General features: G+C 34.5%; 1 protein-coding gene and 1 long non-coding RNA gene across 6 annotated transcripts in view; one reads left to right on the forward strand and one right to left on the reverse strand.

The window, feature by feature from the left end:
- LOC117339503 (lymphocyte cytosolic protein 2-like) overlaps positions 1–17,747 on the reverse strand; it is an 85,606-nt gene that overhangs the window by 12,366 nt on the left and 55,493 nt on the right. For 4 of the 5 annotated variants that reach the window (XM_033901144.1, XM_033901142.1, XM_033901143.1 and 1 more), the window contains 6 exons: positions 12,499–12,540; positions 7,275–7,397; positions 4,340–4,399; positions 3,600–3,701; positions 996–1,052; positions 2–104 (listed from right to left, as the gene is read on the reverse strand). In XM_033901144.1, coding sequence (XP_033757035.1) covers positions 2–104; positions 996–1,052; positions 3,600–3,701; positions 4,340–4,399; positions 7,275–7,397; positions 12,499–12,540 — 487 coding nt within the window. The remainder of the gene's footprint in view (position 1; positions 105–995; positions 1,053–3,599; positions 3,702–4,339; positions 4,400–7,274; positions 7,398–12,498; positions 12,541–17,747) is intronic. The other variant, XM_033901141.1, reaches the window with a different exon arrangement.
- On the forward strand, positions 1,362–2,432 carry LOC117339504. The gene is made up of 3 exons (XR_004535222.1): positions 1,362–1,522; positions 1,804–2,365; positions 2,399–2,432. It is a non-coding gene; the product is annotated as an uncharacterized LOC117339504 (long non-coding RNA).

The raw sequence follows: 17,747 nt of genomic DNA on the forward strand, positions 1-17,747 counted from the left end.
CCTGGCTGGTCCTCTACAGGTGAAGATACACGGCCTGCTTTAGGTCGGGATTGAAATCGAGATGGAATTGGAGCTGTGGGCTGGTTAGGTTTTTCATAGTCTTCCTAGAAATAAACAAATAAACCCCAATAGGAACATGATAGGCATTCGTTTAGGAATTCACATGGCCACTTTAAAGTGGTATAATTACTTGATATTTAACATTTTATAGAACATGTACTCCATATAGACTGTAGATTACCTTATGCAGTTAATTGTTTGTTATTATAGAATTAGCAAATTTCACCTACAAGTTTTTGCAAATGCTTCAATTTTTGACTCACAGGCAGCAAAGTTCATTAAATTTCAGTAATCATTATCACACATATAAAATAATCTAGTATCTTTGATATTAAAATTCAGGAAATATACACAGCAAAATGAAATCCTCCTGGAATATTTCCATGTACAAAGCTATATGTATATATAGAAATCTCCTCACAAAGTAGCTAACTGACAGGAAAGAGTCTTATACTGACTGCAGTAATTATGCATCAGGTATATAGGCTGTCATCGCAAATGTCAAAGTTAATTTAAGGTTATGTGATCTATTGTCTGGAAACCATTGATGAATGTTTAATTTACAAACAAAACCACAAAAAGAGGCCCAATAGGCATGTATCACTCAACTGCCTCGAATACAACTTTCAAGCTGAGGTAGTTTATTTATATACTGGTGTTAAGCTGAATATCTCTTCATTCAAATATGAAAGTGAGTCAGTTTTATTCAACACATTTTACGACCATTTATCCCAGCAGAAGATATGTAAAGGAAAAAGTCATTTGAACAATTTTATCACATTTGACCTCAGTGACCTTTAAAGTAGATCAAGGTAAAGCACTGCATTCAATGATGCTACTGGCCTAAAAACATATAGTCATTTTGATATTTTGACACATTTGACCCTTGTGACCTTGGGAAAACAAAAAATGTCAATGCCATTTGTTTCACTTACGCCATCACTATCATCATCTGGAGTTGCTAAGCGACCCCTTGGCGGCAGAGCAACAGACTGAAAAATGAAAAAAAAGGTATCATCATAAAAACTTTTCCCATATTAAATGATTAAAGGAAAATAGTAAAAATCAATGATGATCAAGATATGCTGATTGTTTGTATGTTAACTGTCAGATAAAGGAAAAACAAACTCTCAAACAATCTACACAATTTCTGTCACTGAAAAACATAAAAAAAAAACAAGGACAAAATTGAAATAATTACTTGATTTTTCTTTATGTAATGCATAATTCAAGAAATGATTATTTATAATCAATTAATTCAAAAAAAGCACACCTGTGTGCAAAAGTAACTGAAAATCTTAATTATCAGAACATGTAACCAAATCACAGAATCATAGGATAATCAGATTAGTACGTGGTAACTAGGTAGTGGGATAATCAGATTAGTACGTGGTAACTAGGTAGTGGGATAATCAGATTAGTGGTGGCTAGGTAGTGGGATAATCAGATTAGTGGTGGCTAGGTAGTGGGATAATCAGATTAGTGGTGGCTAGGTAGTGGGATAATCAGATTAGTGGTGGCTAGGTAGTGGGATAATCAGATTAGTGGTGGCTAGGTAGTGGGATAATCAGATTAGTGATGGCTAGTTAGTGGGATAATCAGATTAGTGGTAACTATATGTAGTGGGATGATCAGATTAGTGGTGGCTAGGTAGTGGGATAATCAGATTAGTGGTGGCTAGGTAGTGGGATAATCAGATTAGTGATAGCTGGCTACTAGGATAATCAGATTAGTGGTGGCTAGATAGTGGGATAATCAGATTAGCGGTAACTAGGTAGTGGGATAATCAGATTAGTGGTGGCTAGGTAGTGGGATGATCAGATTAGTGGTGGCTAGATAGTGGGATAATCAGATTAGCGGTAACTAGGTAGTGGGATAATCAGATTAGTGGTAACTGGCTACTAGGATAATCAGATTAGTGGTGACTAGATAGTGGGATAATCAGATTAGTGGTGGCTAGGTAGTGGGATAATCAGATTAGTGGTAACTATAGGTAGTGGGATAATCAGATTAGTGTTGGCTAGTTAGTGGGATAATCAGATTAGTGGTAACTGGCTACTAGGATAATCAGATTAGTGGTGACTAGATAGTGGGATAATCAGATTAGTGGTGGCTAGGTAGTGGGATAATCAGATTAGTGGTAACTATAGGTAGTGGGATAATCAGATTAGTGGTGGCTAGGTAGTGGGATAATCAGATTAATGGTGGCTGGCTACTAGGATAATCAGATTAGTGGTGGCTAGGTAGTGGGATAATCAGATTAGTGGTAACTAGGTAGTGGGATAATCAGATTAGTGGTGGCTAGGTATTGGGATAATCAGATTAGTGGTAACTATAGGTAGTGGGATAATCAGATTAGTGGTGGCTAGGTATTGGGATAATCAGATTAGTGGTAACTATAGGTAGTGGGATAATCAGATTAGTGGTGGCTAGGTATAGGTAGTGGGATAATCAGATTAGTGGTAACTAGGTAGTGGAATAATCAGATGAGTGGTGGCTAGAGAGTGGGATAATCAGATTAGTGGTGGCTAGGTATTGGGATAATCAGATTAGTGGTAACTAGGTAGTGGGATAATCAGATTAGTGGTGGCTAGGTAGCGGGATGATCAGATTAGTGGTGTGTGTACGTCTCTAGCACGATAAATCTTGGATCTGTAGTTGGATAATCGGATTAGTAGTGGCTAGGTAGTGGGATAAATGGATTAATGGTAGTTCACAGGTAGTGGAACAATGAGATTAGTGGTGTCCAGATAGCAGAGTAACAAGGTTAGTAGTGTATGGATAGTGTAATAACCAGGTTAGTGCTGTGTGGATGGTGTAATAACCAGGTTAGTGCTGTATAGGTAGTGGAATAACCAAGTTGGCAGTGTGTGGATGGTGTAATAACCAGGTTAGTGGTGTATGGATAGTGGAATAACCTATGTTAGTCATGTGTGGATAGTGTAATAACAAGGTTAGATGTGTCTGGATAGTGTAATAACCCAGTTAGATGTGTCTTGACAGTGTAATAACCAGGGTAGTGGTGTGTCGATAGTTTAATAACCAGGTTAGTGGTGTGTCGATAGTTTAATAACCAGGTTAGTGGTGTGTGGATAGTGGAATAACCAGGTTAGTGGTGTGCGGAAAGTGTAATAACAAGGTTAGTGGTGTCTGGATAGTGTAATAACCAGGTTAGTGGTGTCTGGATAGTGTAATAACCAGGTAAGTGGTATGTGGATGATGTAATAACAATGTTAGTGGTGTCTGGATAGTGTAATAACCAGGTAAGTGGTATGTGGATGATGTAATAACAATGTTAGTGGTGTGTAGATAGTGTAATAACAAGGTTAGTGGTGTCTGGATAGTGTAATAACCAGGTTAATTAGTGGTGTCTAGATAGTGTAATAACCAGGTTAGTGGTGTGTAGATAGTTAACCAGGTTAGTGGTGTGTGGATAGTGTTATAACCAGGTTAGTGGTGTCTAGACAGTGTAATAACCAGGTTAGTGGTGTGTGGAGGTCTCTAGCGTGATAAATCTTGGATGTTAGTTTCTAGTGTACCTTGGTTTGTTTATTCTTTCCTTGAGGCCGAGCGGGCGGCGTTTTAGTTTTATGGCTAGATTTGTTTGTCTGCTCCTCTTCACCGAGCTCCTCATAGGTTGGCTAAACCACATAAAAGCATGGGTACTAATTTTTTAACTCCAGACAATTATTAATCAGTGTTTTAGAGAATCAGACAACCATATAGCAAAACCTTGACATCTTGTAATATCTTACATCTAGCCCAAAAAGTTTCTAAAAATCTTAATATAAACCCTGAATTTAGAGGCAGAAATGGATGTCTGTCACATCTTGACCAACAGCTGCCTTTCTAGGGTACATTGTAAGTTATTCAGCCTTGGTAAATTAGAGTTTCATTGTATGACTATATATATCCTAATAAAAACATGCTGTTTAAGACTTGCTCTTTTTGCTCAGAAAAATTGCAAGATTTCAAGGGTATTCAAGGGCTAGGTAGTTGATTAATATTTTGATAGAATATCCAATCAGAATATGTTTTACTTTCTATGTAGTCTATATAGCTGCCAATCATATTACACCTAAGTTATTGTATTTAAATTTACAGTAGTTGCCTGAAAACCATCATATTAGCAAAGAGCCAGAAACATTTCTTTTTTTACTTATTTTTTTCTGATTTACATAATTAGAATAATATTTGATGTTTACTTTGTGTGACCTGACTTTCAATTACAGTAAAAAAAAGTTGAAGTAAATTATTTGTTTTCATGACGATATAATACCTGGTCATCAATAGGAGGTTTAGGAGCCTCTGGTAGGTCACTTGGAACCTCGTAAAATTCCTACAAAAAATGTGCAATCCAGTCACATGCTCCAGATACAATGGAATATGAAATACCTGATGTACATACATTGTTGAATCCCTACCATCTCTGAGTCTCTGATCGTACTGAAGCTGATATAGACAGCTCTTATCTTTTTACCATAAACAATCCGTATAAATTGATTACCCTAATTCATTATCACCATTACCATACATTAGTGTTTCCTTATAACTGATTGTAGGAAGGATTCAAAGACTCAAAGACAGTTAAGATTTCCGTTAGAGTGGAACTTCATTATAATTATACAATATGTATTTGTCAATTACCTTCCCTATTTGGGAATTTTCTCCTTAGATTCATTGTTTTTCATAAAACAGTCTTTGCTTCTTAGTACAAAAGAAAAACAAAGCATGAACAATAGGTCCATGGGCCTTTGCAGTCACATGAGTTGTGATATGCTTTTTAACTAATATTTATTCCATCTCGCCCCTATGGCTATGAAAGTAGATAAAGGCTTATTAATTCAAACCAGAACACTGACTGATCAGCAAAAACCCTGTTGTTTGGCTATATGCATCCTGTATAATTGTCAAGATGCCATCTACCCCTTATGGCATGATACATATTTACATGTACTATGATGTGACGTACTCTTCCATCTATCCACCTGTAATTTTACAGGGTTAATACAAATGTAAATACCAGTATAATACTCATTTATTAGCTTCAAATTGTCCTATATGAACCTTAAAAACCTCCCCAACAACATACAGGGTTCCTCTCAGAGATCTAATTTGTCCTTGAACTTTGTAACCATATGACCTTGACATCTGACTCAGTGATCTGATCTTTTGCCAGTTGACTACTTGTTTAATTCCAAACAACTTGGCTTCAGTAATTCATAAAAAAAATCTTCAACAGTGAAAAGATACAAAGTTTGACTTTGATATCTGACCCAGTGAATTTGACCTATAATTAGTTTACTCCTTGTTTAATCTTGACTAACTTTGCTTCATCATGTCATAACAAAATTTTTATCAGTGAAAGAACACAAAATTTGACTTTTTGACCTTTTGACCTAATGACTTGACCTCTGACTTTGATTTTTTACCTTAGCAGGAATTTTTTGTGAACACTTTTAAAGATTTTAACTTATTTGACCCCCTTGATCTAGACAATAGGGCAAGGTCATTAATTTGAACAAACTTGTTAGCTCTCCTACCTAGCTTGCTAGTGACCCAATTGCATGACCCTCAGGACCTCTACGTTATTGAGAAGAAGTTGAAAATGTAAATTGTTTAAGGACAGATGATGACCAATAACAGACAAAAGGCGACTGCAATAAATAACTTGATACTTGGTCTCAGATGACCTAAAAACTTTAATAAAATGGTTTAAATGTAAAGTTGCATATTGACTTTTAATCATGAAGTTCCACTGTAAAGTAATCATGTGAAAAACTACAGTATACACATGTTAATATGATATCACCTAACAATTGACCTTTAACCTCTCACCTCAATTATTTTGGTTTTTGTTTTGTATAATATTAGCTGGTTGGGCCTTTGACATGGTATTGAGCATTTTGAAAATGATGATACATGTATTAGCATTAATCTCTGAAAGATTGACATGTCAATTAATTGCCAACAAAGAATCTGCTGATTTATTGATTTCAGGAGTGATAGAGGTCAATTGTTTGGTCTTTACATAACAGCATCATGTGACACCAGCATGCACCATAAAACAGTGGAATTAAGACACCAGTGACATGTAAACTATAACGGCTACCATAAGTAATGTCCCACACACTAAATTCCTCATCATTGGGTTTAAGAATACCATCGTGTGTAGGTTACACCTGATGACACCAAAACCAAAAATACCCACACAACAACTGTGATATTACATTACAGTATTTTACTAGTACTTTAACTCACTCGGCAGTTCCAGCCGTTTCATATAAAATAACAACACAAAACAGTTTTTATCAACCCAAGAGAAAATCAGATTAATGCCTAATTTGCCTACAGTATGTACATATCACATGTATACTTATATTTCAAATTACTTTTGACATATTTTCCCCATTAATTAATAACAACTGTATATAGCAAATTAAGTTAACTTTAGTTTAAATCTGACTCCTCCCCTTCCACTGCCTAACCCCCTCCCAATCAAAATCTCGAAGGAATTGACAAAAAGCATATAATCAAAAAGTAAAAAAGAATTTCAGAAAAGGTGAACTTTGTATATTAATTTTGTATAAAATTTTTAAAGTTCTCTGTAGTGTTACGGTGATTGGAGGAAAAAATTGAGGGTGAGGAATTACTTATGTCAACAAAGTGCCACCAGAATGCAATGTCCCAATAACATAACACAGCTGGTCATTACTACAATAACTTCCATGTATAGTGAGCATTCCATCTAGCTTTATACTAAATAGATATCTTATATCATATATTATGTTTATATAATTATAAATCCAACCATATCTTGATAATCCATTAGATTTAATATTAATAATTCTAGCTAATATACAAAATGTGTACACAGTGAATAATACAATATACATGTCATCATTTGAATGGTGTGAACAATCAACATCACAACATAAAAATGTTGGTGAGGTGCATATTTTTACAATGATTCGCATGAACCAGTTATTCATATTTGGTCTACAGAGGGACATTTTTTCATTTTTTTCTTCTGACTGCATGTAGATGCCTTTTTGATGATAAATTAATACAAATCATATTTTGTAAAAATCACAATATAATGATGCTATGAATATCTGATATTTACTTATACTGTTTTCAATACAGCAATACTGGTTTTCAATATGACTATTACAGTATATAGAGTATTTATAAAATATTATCTGGATTCCTACCTCTGGCTCATTGACGGGAGGTCTGCGAGTATTCTGTGATGGCGGAGGTGGCATGACACGTTTTCCGGCCCGTGGAGGGGGCGGAGGCTGTGATGTGGGATTGTCGGGATCCTCATATACATCCTGTTGTACAGATTAAAATCATTTATGGTGGAAGCACATAATAACAATTTGTATAATATTGTACCTAAAATAAAGGCTATCAGTCAATTGTACCTAAAATAAAGGCTATCAGTCAATCTAGAAGAACTTTAAATATTAATTATCTTAGTTACAGCTTATGATATTGGTGAAATCTCTCATATGGACTTTGTGTGATTTTTCAAGTGCATCCATGCCCATTGATATTTTTTGTTCATATTCTGCCGCTTTTGTCAATACTGAATGAAAATATTATCGCTTCATTTAAATGCTGGTATGCTCTTTTTTTCATTATTTTAAAATAAATCAAAGAAAATATTCTCACTGAGATAGATACTGAAAAAAACAGTTTCCAAAGGGAAATGCACACATGGGTATAGGTGGGGATCTCAGTAATATAGTTCTGTTTTATGATGTTCAGCTATTACAGTCTTGGCTGGAACTTGAGCCAATCATAACAATGTTTGGTTTGTTTATATCCCTTGACTTTAAGTTGTACCCCACTAGTATAAATTGTTATATGGTTTCATATTTAAAGATCCTCAACAAAGTCTCCACACACAGGAGAGGCCTCTCAGGTTCAATACTTGTAACATTACTGCATTATTTTCTTAATGTTCAGTAAGTATACATGGTGAAAAATGAAATGACTACTACTGGTTTAATACAAAGTTTGTAGACTGTCTAAATACTTAATGAAACTATAATAAAAGATAAAAACAATTCATGTTATATGGTATATCTTATTTTCATGTTGCAGCCAAGGGACTAAATCAAAATCACAAAACACAGACATTAATTTCCTCCATGCCCAGTTTACTGTATATGCAATAGAATGCCACAGTTTTCAAATTATCATCCATTGAATTTGGTCCCTTCAGATGCAACAATATTTTAGAAAACAATATTCCTACCATAATTATCGATCATATTTTATATAAACAATACAAAGAAAACGAGATCCAACGTCCGGTATATGTAGTTTTGTACGTAGTCTCCCTAGGATGGTTTCTAAAATACAAGAGTCTGGTATATAAAATGTATAAATAATAATTTCAGAAGACCAGACAACATCCGTAGGGAGATCTACTGATGGATGTTTTCTGTGCTTAATATATATATATTTAGATAATCTTTTAGTATATCATAGATACAATCAAAAGCTACATCTAATGACAATATGTACATGGATCAGTCAACCTTAGAAACTGGTTGTTTGATTAAAAACTAAGAGTGACATGTACAATGTAGGTGAATGTTTCATCCGACAATAGGTACCGTAGATTTCTGACCGATACAATAAGAAATATTAGTATTTTGTTTATATATTTGATCAATGGCCAGTGTTAGCTAGAGCTTAATAAGATAATTAATGCATGCATAATTTCTACAATAACAAAATATCTGTATATAAAACATAGCAAACATTTCTAATAAAATAGCCAAAGTATTAAAGTATCCATATCCAATGATTGGATATGGGTAAATTGTTAGTGGAATGTAACAAGAGGAATTTAAACATACCATTTTACATAAAAACACAAGATTATTATATAATGCACAGTATACAAATATTAATATATAGATATACTTGTCTTGCGATGTTCCATGCCAGGCCATAAACTATGAGGATGTTCTGTACTGTTAAGAATATCATTCAAATGATCATGGGATGGAATTTGCATGTTTACAAACCTATAACCAACATTTATTCTAATTATAGTTTTATATAAAGGCAGTATTTATATAATGCCATACAGCTTGGAACAAAAACTAATAATTACAAGTTGTATTTTAAAAAGCAAATGAAATCTATCTTACAAACTTAAGAAAAAACATGGTTTAGTTCATGAACATCCCTGCAATTTAGGTTTTCCGGTACAAGCATAATACTACATAGATTTAGAGGAAGCAGTGACATGTCTTCATATTCTAACACAAGCGTATCGGATAACTGATTGTCTCATCTGTTTATCAAAAATTCATTTTCTGATATTAAAAAGAATTATCTGATATTTAAGCATTTAATATAATTATCAAATATAGTTTTGATACTATAAAATCATTCATTTTCTATATTTACTAACAGAAATAAATGATTTATTTAGGGTATGATTTTGTATTTTTTTTTATACAAAAAACTAATATTCTTTACATATATATCTGAAAATAGAGGTTATCTTCTTTTTATGTATATGTTGAAAAATATATTTTGTATATCAAAGAAAAAAGATTATTGTATGAGACAATAAAATTGTTGAATTCATAGTATAGCAGATATATTTTTATATCAATATATTATTTCCTGATATCAAAAAAATATTATTTATTGACTATTCTATAATATAAATAGTGTATAGATACTAAAAAGCACACCGACTTGTCATCTAATAGCATGAATAGTGAGGAAACTTTTGGCTAGCCCATTCTCCCCCCCCCCCCCCCCCCCCCCTTCAGCTTTGGAAGATGGGGTAATATTTGGCTAGCCCATTCTTCCCCCCCCCCCCCCCCCTATCAGCTTTGAAGTTTCCCCATCTCCAAAGCTGATAGGGGGGAAAGAATGGGCTAGCCAAAAGTTTCCCAATCTCCAAAGCAGATAGGGGGGAAAGAATGGGCTAGCCAAAAGTTTCCCCATCTCCAAAGCTGATAGGGGGGAAAGAATGGGCTAGCCAAAAGTTTCCCCATCTCCAAAGCAGATAGGGGGGAAAGAATGGGCTAGCCAAAAGTTTCCCCATCTCCAAAGCTGATAGTGGGGAAAGAATGGGGTAGCCAAAAGTTTCCCCATCTCCAAAGCTGATAGGGGGAAAGAATGGGCTAGCCAAAAGTTTCCCCACCTCCAAAGCAGATAGGGGGGAAAGAATGGGCTAGCCAAAAGTTTCCCCACCTCCAAAGCAGATAGGGGGGAAAGAATGGGCTAGCCAAAAGTTTCCCCATCTCCAAAGCTGATAGGGGGGAAAGAATGGGCTAGCCAAAAATCTAGTCAAAAGTTTCCCCATCTCCAAAGCAGATAGGGGGAGAAAGAATGGGCTAGCCAAAAGTTTCCCCATCTCCAAAGCTGATAGGGGGGGGGGGGGGGGGGGGGGGGGAGAATTGGCTAGCTGATTTTTCACACCGGTAGTTGGATTGTTTGATTAAAAAAAAAGTGACATGTACAATGTAGGTGAATGTTTCATCCGACAATAGGTACTGTAGATTTCTGACCGATACAATAAGAAATATTAGTATTTTGTTTATATATTTGATCAATGGCCAGTGTTAGCTAGAGCTTAATAAGATAATTAATGCATGCATAATTTCTACAATAACAAAATATCTGTATATAAAACATAGCAAACATTTCTAATAAAATAGCCAGAGTATTAAAGTATCCATATCCAATGATTGGATATGGGTAAATTGTTAGTGGAATCTAACAAGAGGAATTTAAACATACCATTTTACATAAAAACACAAGATTATTATATAATGCACAGTATACAAATATTAATATATAGATATACTTGTCTTGCGATGTTCCATGCCAGGCCATAAACTATGAGGATGTTCTGTACTGTTAAGAATATCATTCAAATGATCATGGGATGGAATTTGCATGTTTACAAACCTATAACCAACATTTATTCTAATTATAGTTTTATATAAAGGCAGTATTAATGCCATACAGCTTGGAACAAAAACTAATAATTACAAGTTGTATTTTAAAAAGCAAATGAAATCTATCTTACAAACTTAAGAAAAAGCATGGTTTAATTCATGGACATCCCTGCAATTTAGGTTTAGAGGAAGCAGTGACATGTCTTCATATTCTAACACAAGCATATCGGATAACTGATTGTCTCATCTGTTTATCAAAAATTCATTTTCTGATATTAAAAAGAATTATCTGATATTTAAGCATTTAATATAATTATCAAATATAGTTTTGATACTATAAAATCATTCATTTTCTATATTTACTATCAGAAATAAATGATTTATTTAGGGTATGATTTTGTATTTTTTTTATACAAAAAACTAATATTCTTTACATATATATCTGAAAATAGAGGTTATCTTCTTTTTATGTATATGTTGAAAAATATGTTTTGTATATCAAATAAAAAAGATTATTGTATGAGACAATAAATTTGTTGAATTCATAGTATAGCAGATATATTTTTATATCAATATATTATTTCCTGATATCAAAAAAATATTATTTATTGACTATTCTATAATATAAATAGTGAATAGATACTAAAAAGCACACCAACTTGTCATCTAATAGCATGAATAGTGGGGAAACTTTTGGCTAGCCCATTCTCCTCCCCCCCTTTTAGCTATGGAGATGGGGAAACTTTTGGCTAGCCCATTCTCCCCCCATCTGAATATGATACTTTTCCCCTAAAAATCAATCTGAGGTCAAAGATCAAAAGGTCAGATGGGATCACAATGACTTTACTTTGAAATTCAAATTCTAAAGTACATGCATATGTCTTCTTATGATTAACAGACATACTACAAAAAGTCTGAAGTTTATATGCTATTGAAACCTGTATTGTATCAATAAAGACAAACACGGCCAGAAGAGGTTGGTATGATATCATTTAAGGTGCCCTAGATATGTGACTACTACGGTATATATGTATACTGTGAAGCTCACTCAGTTTGCCGTTAACCTATATAGACTAGATCGATTGTTAATGTTAACATGTGCCAGTCCACTCCAGAAATAAATCTGGTTGTGGATAGCCAGGATCAAACTAAACACTGTTTTTGTTTCCATTTTTAGTAATGAAAGCCTATGAAGGTCAATATGATCATTATCTGTAGTAATACGCATGCCTTGATTGTTAAGAAACAGTTGGGTCAAGATCGTATTGTATCAACGTATCAGCTTCATCCACAGATATATATATCAAGTTCTCACTCAACTAACTAGCAACACTTATACAGTCGTATAATAGGCAAAGATTTTCTAATAAAGGCATTAAATTTTGTTAAAAAAGTTCATATTTGGAAAAATGTGCAAAAGTGAAAAAACATTGGATGCTGTTAAAATCTACTTATGGTATCAAAGCTGAAGCAACCATCAGGATCTCACCTCGGGAGCTAAGTCATGTATATCTGTCTCCTCATAGCCGGGCTAATTAAAAATCAGCAAATATTATGATCATGATATCATATTTATCCAACAATAAGTCAATGCCAACCATGTCTACTGCAGTACTATTATTAAAATGATACCGAATGCCATTGTCCTGCTGTTTAAGTAAGCCATAAGTCTATATATCTGTATAGTGAATTGTTTCCCTTTCTTCTTACTATTATGAACATTTTCCTCAAACTGGTGTTTTAGATTATACCTTCAGTTGATTCACTCCTTACTAAATTTAATAACAGCAAAAACAATATGTCTGGTGCCAGGAAATTTTGGGTGAGGCTGGGCGCTTCACTTCATCATTATGGTATTTTGACCCTGGTTCATTTCACCATGCTTCAAAATACCATCTGTTCTCAGCTTTCTATGAAATTAAACTGACTGAGCTATCGGGGCCCCTGGATACTAAATGTAGGGGATAGACTTATTGTAGGACCAAGTTTTGTAGCAGTATTAATGAATAACAGTGGGTAGTAATTATTGCTGAGACCTGTATTTACTGTATCTGTAAGCCTATGGGATCCATATACAGGAGAACGGCCTGGTCTGTGCTGTCATGGTTGTATCCTTGGGTAAGATACTGTACCCTAATTACTCCGGATGGCATGTGACGGCCCTCCTGTATGTTGTTCAGTGAGGTTGTCACCAACTACTACAAGGAGACCCAGCCTTAAAATGACCCTGGCTGTTCACGGGGTAATGAACCCAACAAAAAAACAAACAGTATTCAGGGTTTATCCTTTACAAATATATTATATACAGTAATCAACAATCTAGCAAAAAGACAATAACTGGAAATAAACTCACTAATATACATTATCTATTGTAATCACTTACTAAATGCTATGTCATTGCCCTGTTATATACCTGGGGTATACCTGGTGATCATACGGTCTGTTGTGAAAAAGTCAAAGTTTTTTGTGACCGGGCTTATCACAGAATAAAGATGGTATTTGATAATACAATCTAACCTTCCCTTACACAAATGGAGCGGGACCTGGTATTTAATCAGTACATAAGTTGTTTGACTTGTATAATGTTTTGTCTGTTTCCTAAAGACTTGATCAAAAAACAATCTCATGGAAGCTAGGTCATTAATCCAATGGACCTTATTTCAATTTAATGACCACCAAACTGCAGGCCCCTGCACCCTATCATGCGATGTATACAACAGGTATAGTTCTGCTATATACATGTAACTAGCACTGGGAGACACGAATGTACTAGTTTTTTCATATTTTCTACTAATTCTGAAATTTTCACCAATTTTACCAAAAAAGATCTAATTTAACCCAACCCAGTCCATTTTTTCAGCATCGTATCTAATTATGAATTTTCATGGCTAATTTTCGACGGTCAAAGCTAGTTCTGTGAATCATATCCAATTTAACATGACCACCGTCTAATTCTATCGAGCTATCTAGAAATTATGAACTTTACACTATTTATTTCATGACTATCTAAAAGTTTCCCCGACAGTCTAGAAATGTCCGACAGGGTCTATTTTGTTCTCCACTGGCGCGAATTCTGCTCCTCGAATCTAATATTGACGGAGCAATCCAGTTTTCGTGAAAATCGCCTAATATTAAACATCATGACGAATATTGCGAGATTCGCCTCGGGCGGTTCTGTCGCGCGGCAATACCAGCACTGCCAGCCGTAGACTACTTTACCTGGACAGCAGCCATCCGTGACCATCGAGTCCCGCGGCTAGCCTCGACTTGGGAGCGCTCAGCCGTGAAGCGGTCCTACCATAATCACCTATACGGTGTCGGTACCAACTCGAATTAAGTGTTCAAGCTATAAATATGCGATACATACACGATAAGATACATACATTATGTATATCACATGATGTATATCTATATTTCTGATATCACATACGATACATTCACTTTTTTTGCAGATTGTTCCAGTTAAATTTTCATTAAATGTGCTGCATGTACATCATAAGACACCTGAAAAAATAAAAGTATTACATTCACAATACGACGATTACATATTTATTGTTATTCAATTGAGGCAAATTTTGTATCAATAAACGATTAAGTTGCGTATTTACCGTACGTTTAAATCTGTTTTTACCCCAGAATCATATATATGTACTGTTGTAAATTTTAAGCATAGGCAAACGTTAGCCAAGTTCCGTTGTGGTAATTTGAAATTGAAAATAGAGACAGGCCGGTATTCTCGTCCTCCCTTAGCATTACATGAGAGGAAATGTATTTTATGTCAGTCAGGATTAGTAGAAGACGAGCGCCATTTTTTAATTGACTGTGAGTTTTATTCAGATATTCGGCGAATTTTATTTAGTGAAGCAAGCAATTATTGTCCAAACTTTTTAGAATTAAACCCATATGAACAATTTCATTATCTTATGACAAGTGATGATCTTCAGCCTATTTTAGCTTCTTCACTCTATCTGATGTATCGCAGAAGATCCTGTTTTACCTATATTTAACAGAACTTTTTACTATATTGTGTCTCATAAGTCTGGATGTGAATATAATTTTAATGCAACTTGTAAAGTTTTTATGACTTCTACTGTATTTTATATATCTGTAATATTGACACGTGACACGTTAATAAAATATTTTGTATTGTATTGTATTAATAAAAGAAAGAATATTGTATCGAAAACCTCTTGTCATCCACTTCACAAGGACACCTGGACAGTTGTTGATTACAAGGCCTGGGGCATTTCTAAATTGAACCTGCTGGTTGGCTTCCTGCCTTAGGCGAGAGCACAGGTAAATCCCCGCCCCCTTTTTGGGATGAACTATAAGCTGGTTCTGTATTTAACATGACAAGTATATTAGTCCTACAATATAAGACTTCGAAGGTACAAACGTTATCTTTTACGTTTATTGTCGGGTATCAACATTTTTGTTATTTGCCGAACCTCTAAGTACATCTTCTTTGGAACAGATGCCTGCATCAGAGACCTATATATCCACTATATACGTCCCTGGTTAAATATAGAGGAATATTGTAATTAGCAATGGGTTACACTATCCGAGCTCTAATATATACAAGCTTACTAATAAGAAAATTTGAAACTGTATGTATCACATCGATGAGATTAGAGACTTGTGATATACAAGTCTCTGATGAGATATAGAAAAACAACTAAACTATAAATCCTATATAGTGTCTCCGATATTCTATAGATGTTTCTTACTGAATATTGAACTGTTTTTTATTATCCATACATTTATAATGACGCCGAGGGTATAATATGTATGCATTTCATGTAACATGTTGAAACCGACTTCTCTGTGCATATTTTGTTGTGTATAGTGTGACCAGTATAGTCATTATGAATCAAACATGAAATAGAAGATTTGTAAAAAAAAAAAAAAGATGTGTTGAACTATCATGTCTTACGTTTGACATAAAGAAAACAACTGTGTTATATAATAAAATCTTTCAATTCAATTCAATTCATTTATTACTTTAAACCTAACGGTTTATCAGTAGTATTATCAGCAAAGCGTCGTCGTTCCAAGCCGATGTTTTTAATTCAATTTGTGAAACACCTGATAATAATAATATGTTTATAATATGTACTTATGGGCCGTATGGCCTAAAGTCAATAAAGAATTTGAAATTTGATAAAACGTTTCGTGTTATTAAAGATATTCTTTCCTTATATATGATCAGTGATAATCCTATATAGCTTTATGGATTCGTACGTGCTAACTTCGGAATAACATATATTGATATCAGAGAATTTGAAATTGTGTTTTACAGCACGTTCTAGATATCGCCTGAATTAGCTGTTTTTGTTTTCACTCTTATCAGTTTCTATGTTTGCAATATGACTACACTGTTGTATACTCCACACACCACTCATTCATTCGATATTACCGCTCAGAAATGTCATAACATCTGTATCGTCATTACATTGTATATTGATGCTGTCTATCTTTCGTTAAATTGCATTTTAAAAATAGTGAAGATAAAGAATTGTATTCTGTCATTTTCAGCATGCTTATAAGTCGTAAGGATTGAATTGAATAAACATTTTAAACAAAAAAAGAGCGGTCTATAATCCTTTAATTGATTCGATCGCTGTATAGAAAACCAAGGTACCGTTACAAAAACTAAATTGTACGGGTTAATGCCGGGGGCTAAGATCTAGCAGCGGTTGCTATGACTACTCTGTGTGTCAAGCGACCGCGATCTACTACCTGTTCACCTGTCGACACGGGTGACCAACTCAGACTTTTTATCTATGTGATGAGAAAAACGTCCGGATTACTGCTGGAATTTTACTTAACTAACATTTCGTTTCCGATATGGAGCTCCGGATTCGGAATCAGAACTTCCGGACTTGTGAGTACAAATATAACGTTACGGAAATTCGTTCCCCGACATTTCCGTCGGGATTGTGAGTTTTACGGACTATCGGCGTCCAGATTTAGCGGGTCAGCTGTATTGGTATATATAACAGAAATACAAACACAAAGTGGAGTACGGGTTAGATATATACATATTATGTACAATTTGGATCTCATGGGATTCGAAAATAACCTACACATATTTATACATATGATCCCCCCCCCCCCCCCCCCCCCCCCCTACACAGAACAATAGAATATTTTCACTAAATACATATACACATACAAAAATGTACATGCACAATTATATTGATATTATCAAAAACACGTTCATCTTTATAATACCGTCAGATATGTCATATGTCTCCGATACCGTGAATCAAACGTTTGTATTTAAAATTGTGATGTACAGTGGACCCTCGATAATCCGAACACCTTCGTTCCCAGTCCAAACCGTCCGGATTACGAGTTTTCCGGACTGCCGAATTTCGTCTACCAGGTCAAAAAAATTGTCGTGTAAGAGTTATCTCCCTTGATTACATACAATCCGGGACGTTTCATAAACACGTCTAATTGTCAGACTTTTTAACAATAAATATACTTATGTTTCTGATATGATTTTTGATTTCTTTTGTAGAAAGTAAAAAATAAACTTTGTTTTTAAAAGAACATGTAAAGTGAAAGTTGTTTTATTTATAGCGGGCATATGTGTCCTACAAACACCACACATGTGTCACGTCCCGGAGGTTCACAAACAAGTAGAAATTACAAACGTTAAATACCTTAAATAAAAGACCCGGATTTTACAACTTACCATAAGTCCATGTTTTTTTTATGATTTTTACGTAC

The sequence above is a fragment of the Pecten maximus genome, chromosome 12 (genome assembly GCF_902652985.1).
Source record: "Pecten maximus chromosome 12, xPecMax1.1, whole genome shotgun sequence".
Lineage (NCBI taxonomy): Eukaryota > Metazoa > Mollusca > Bivalvia > Pectinida > Pectinidae > Pecten > Pecten maximus.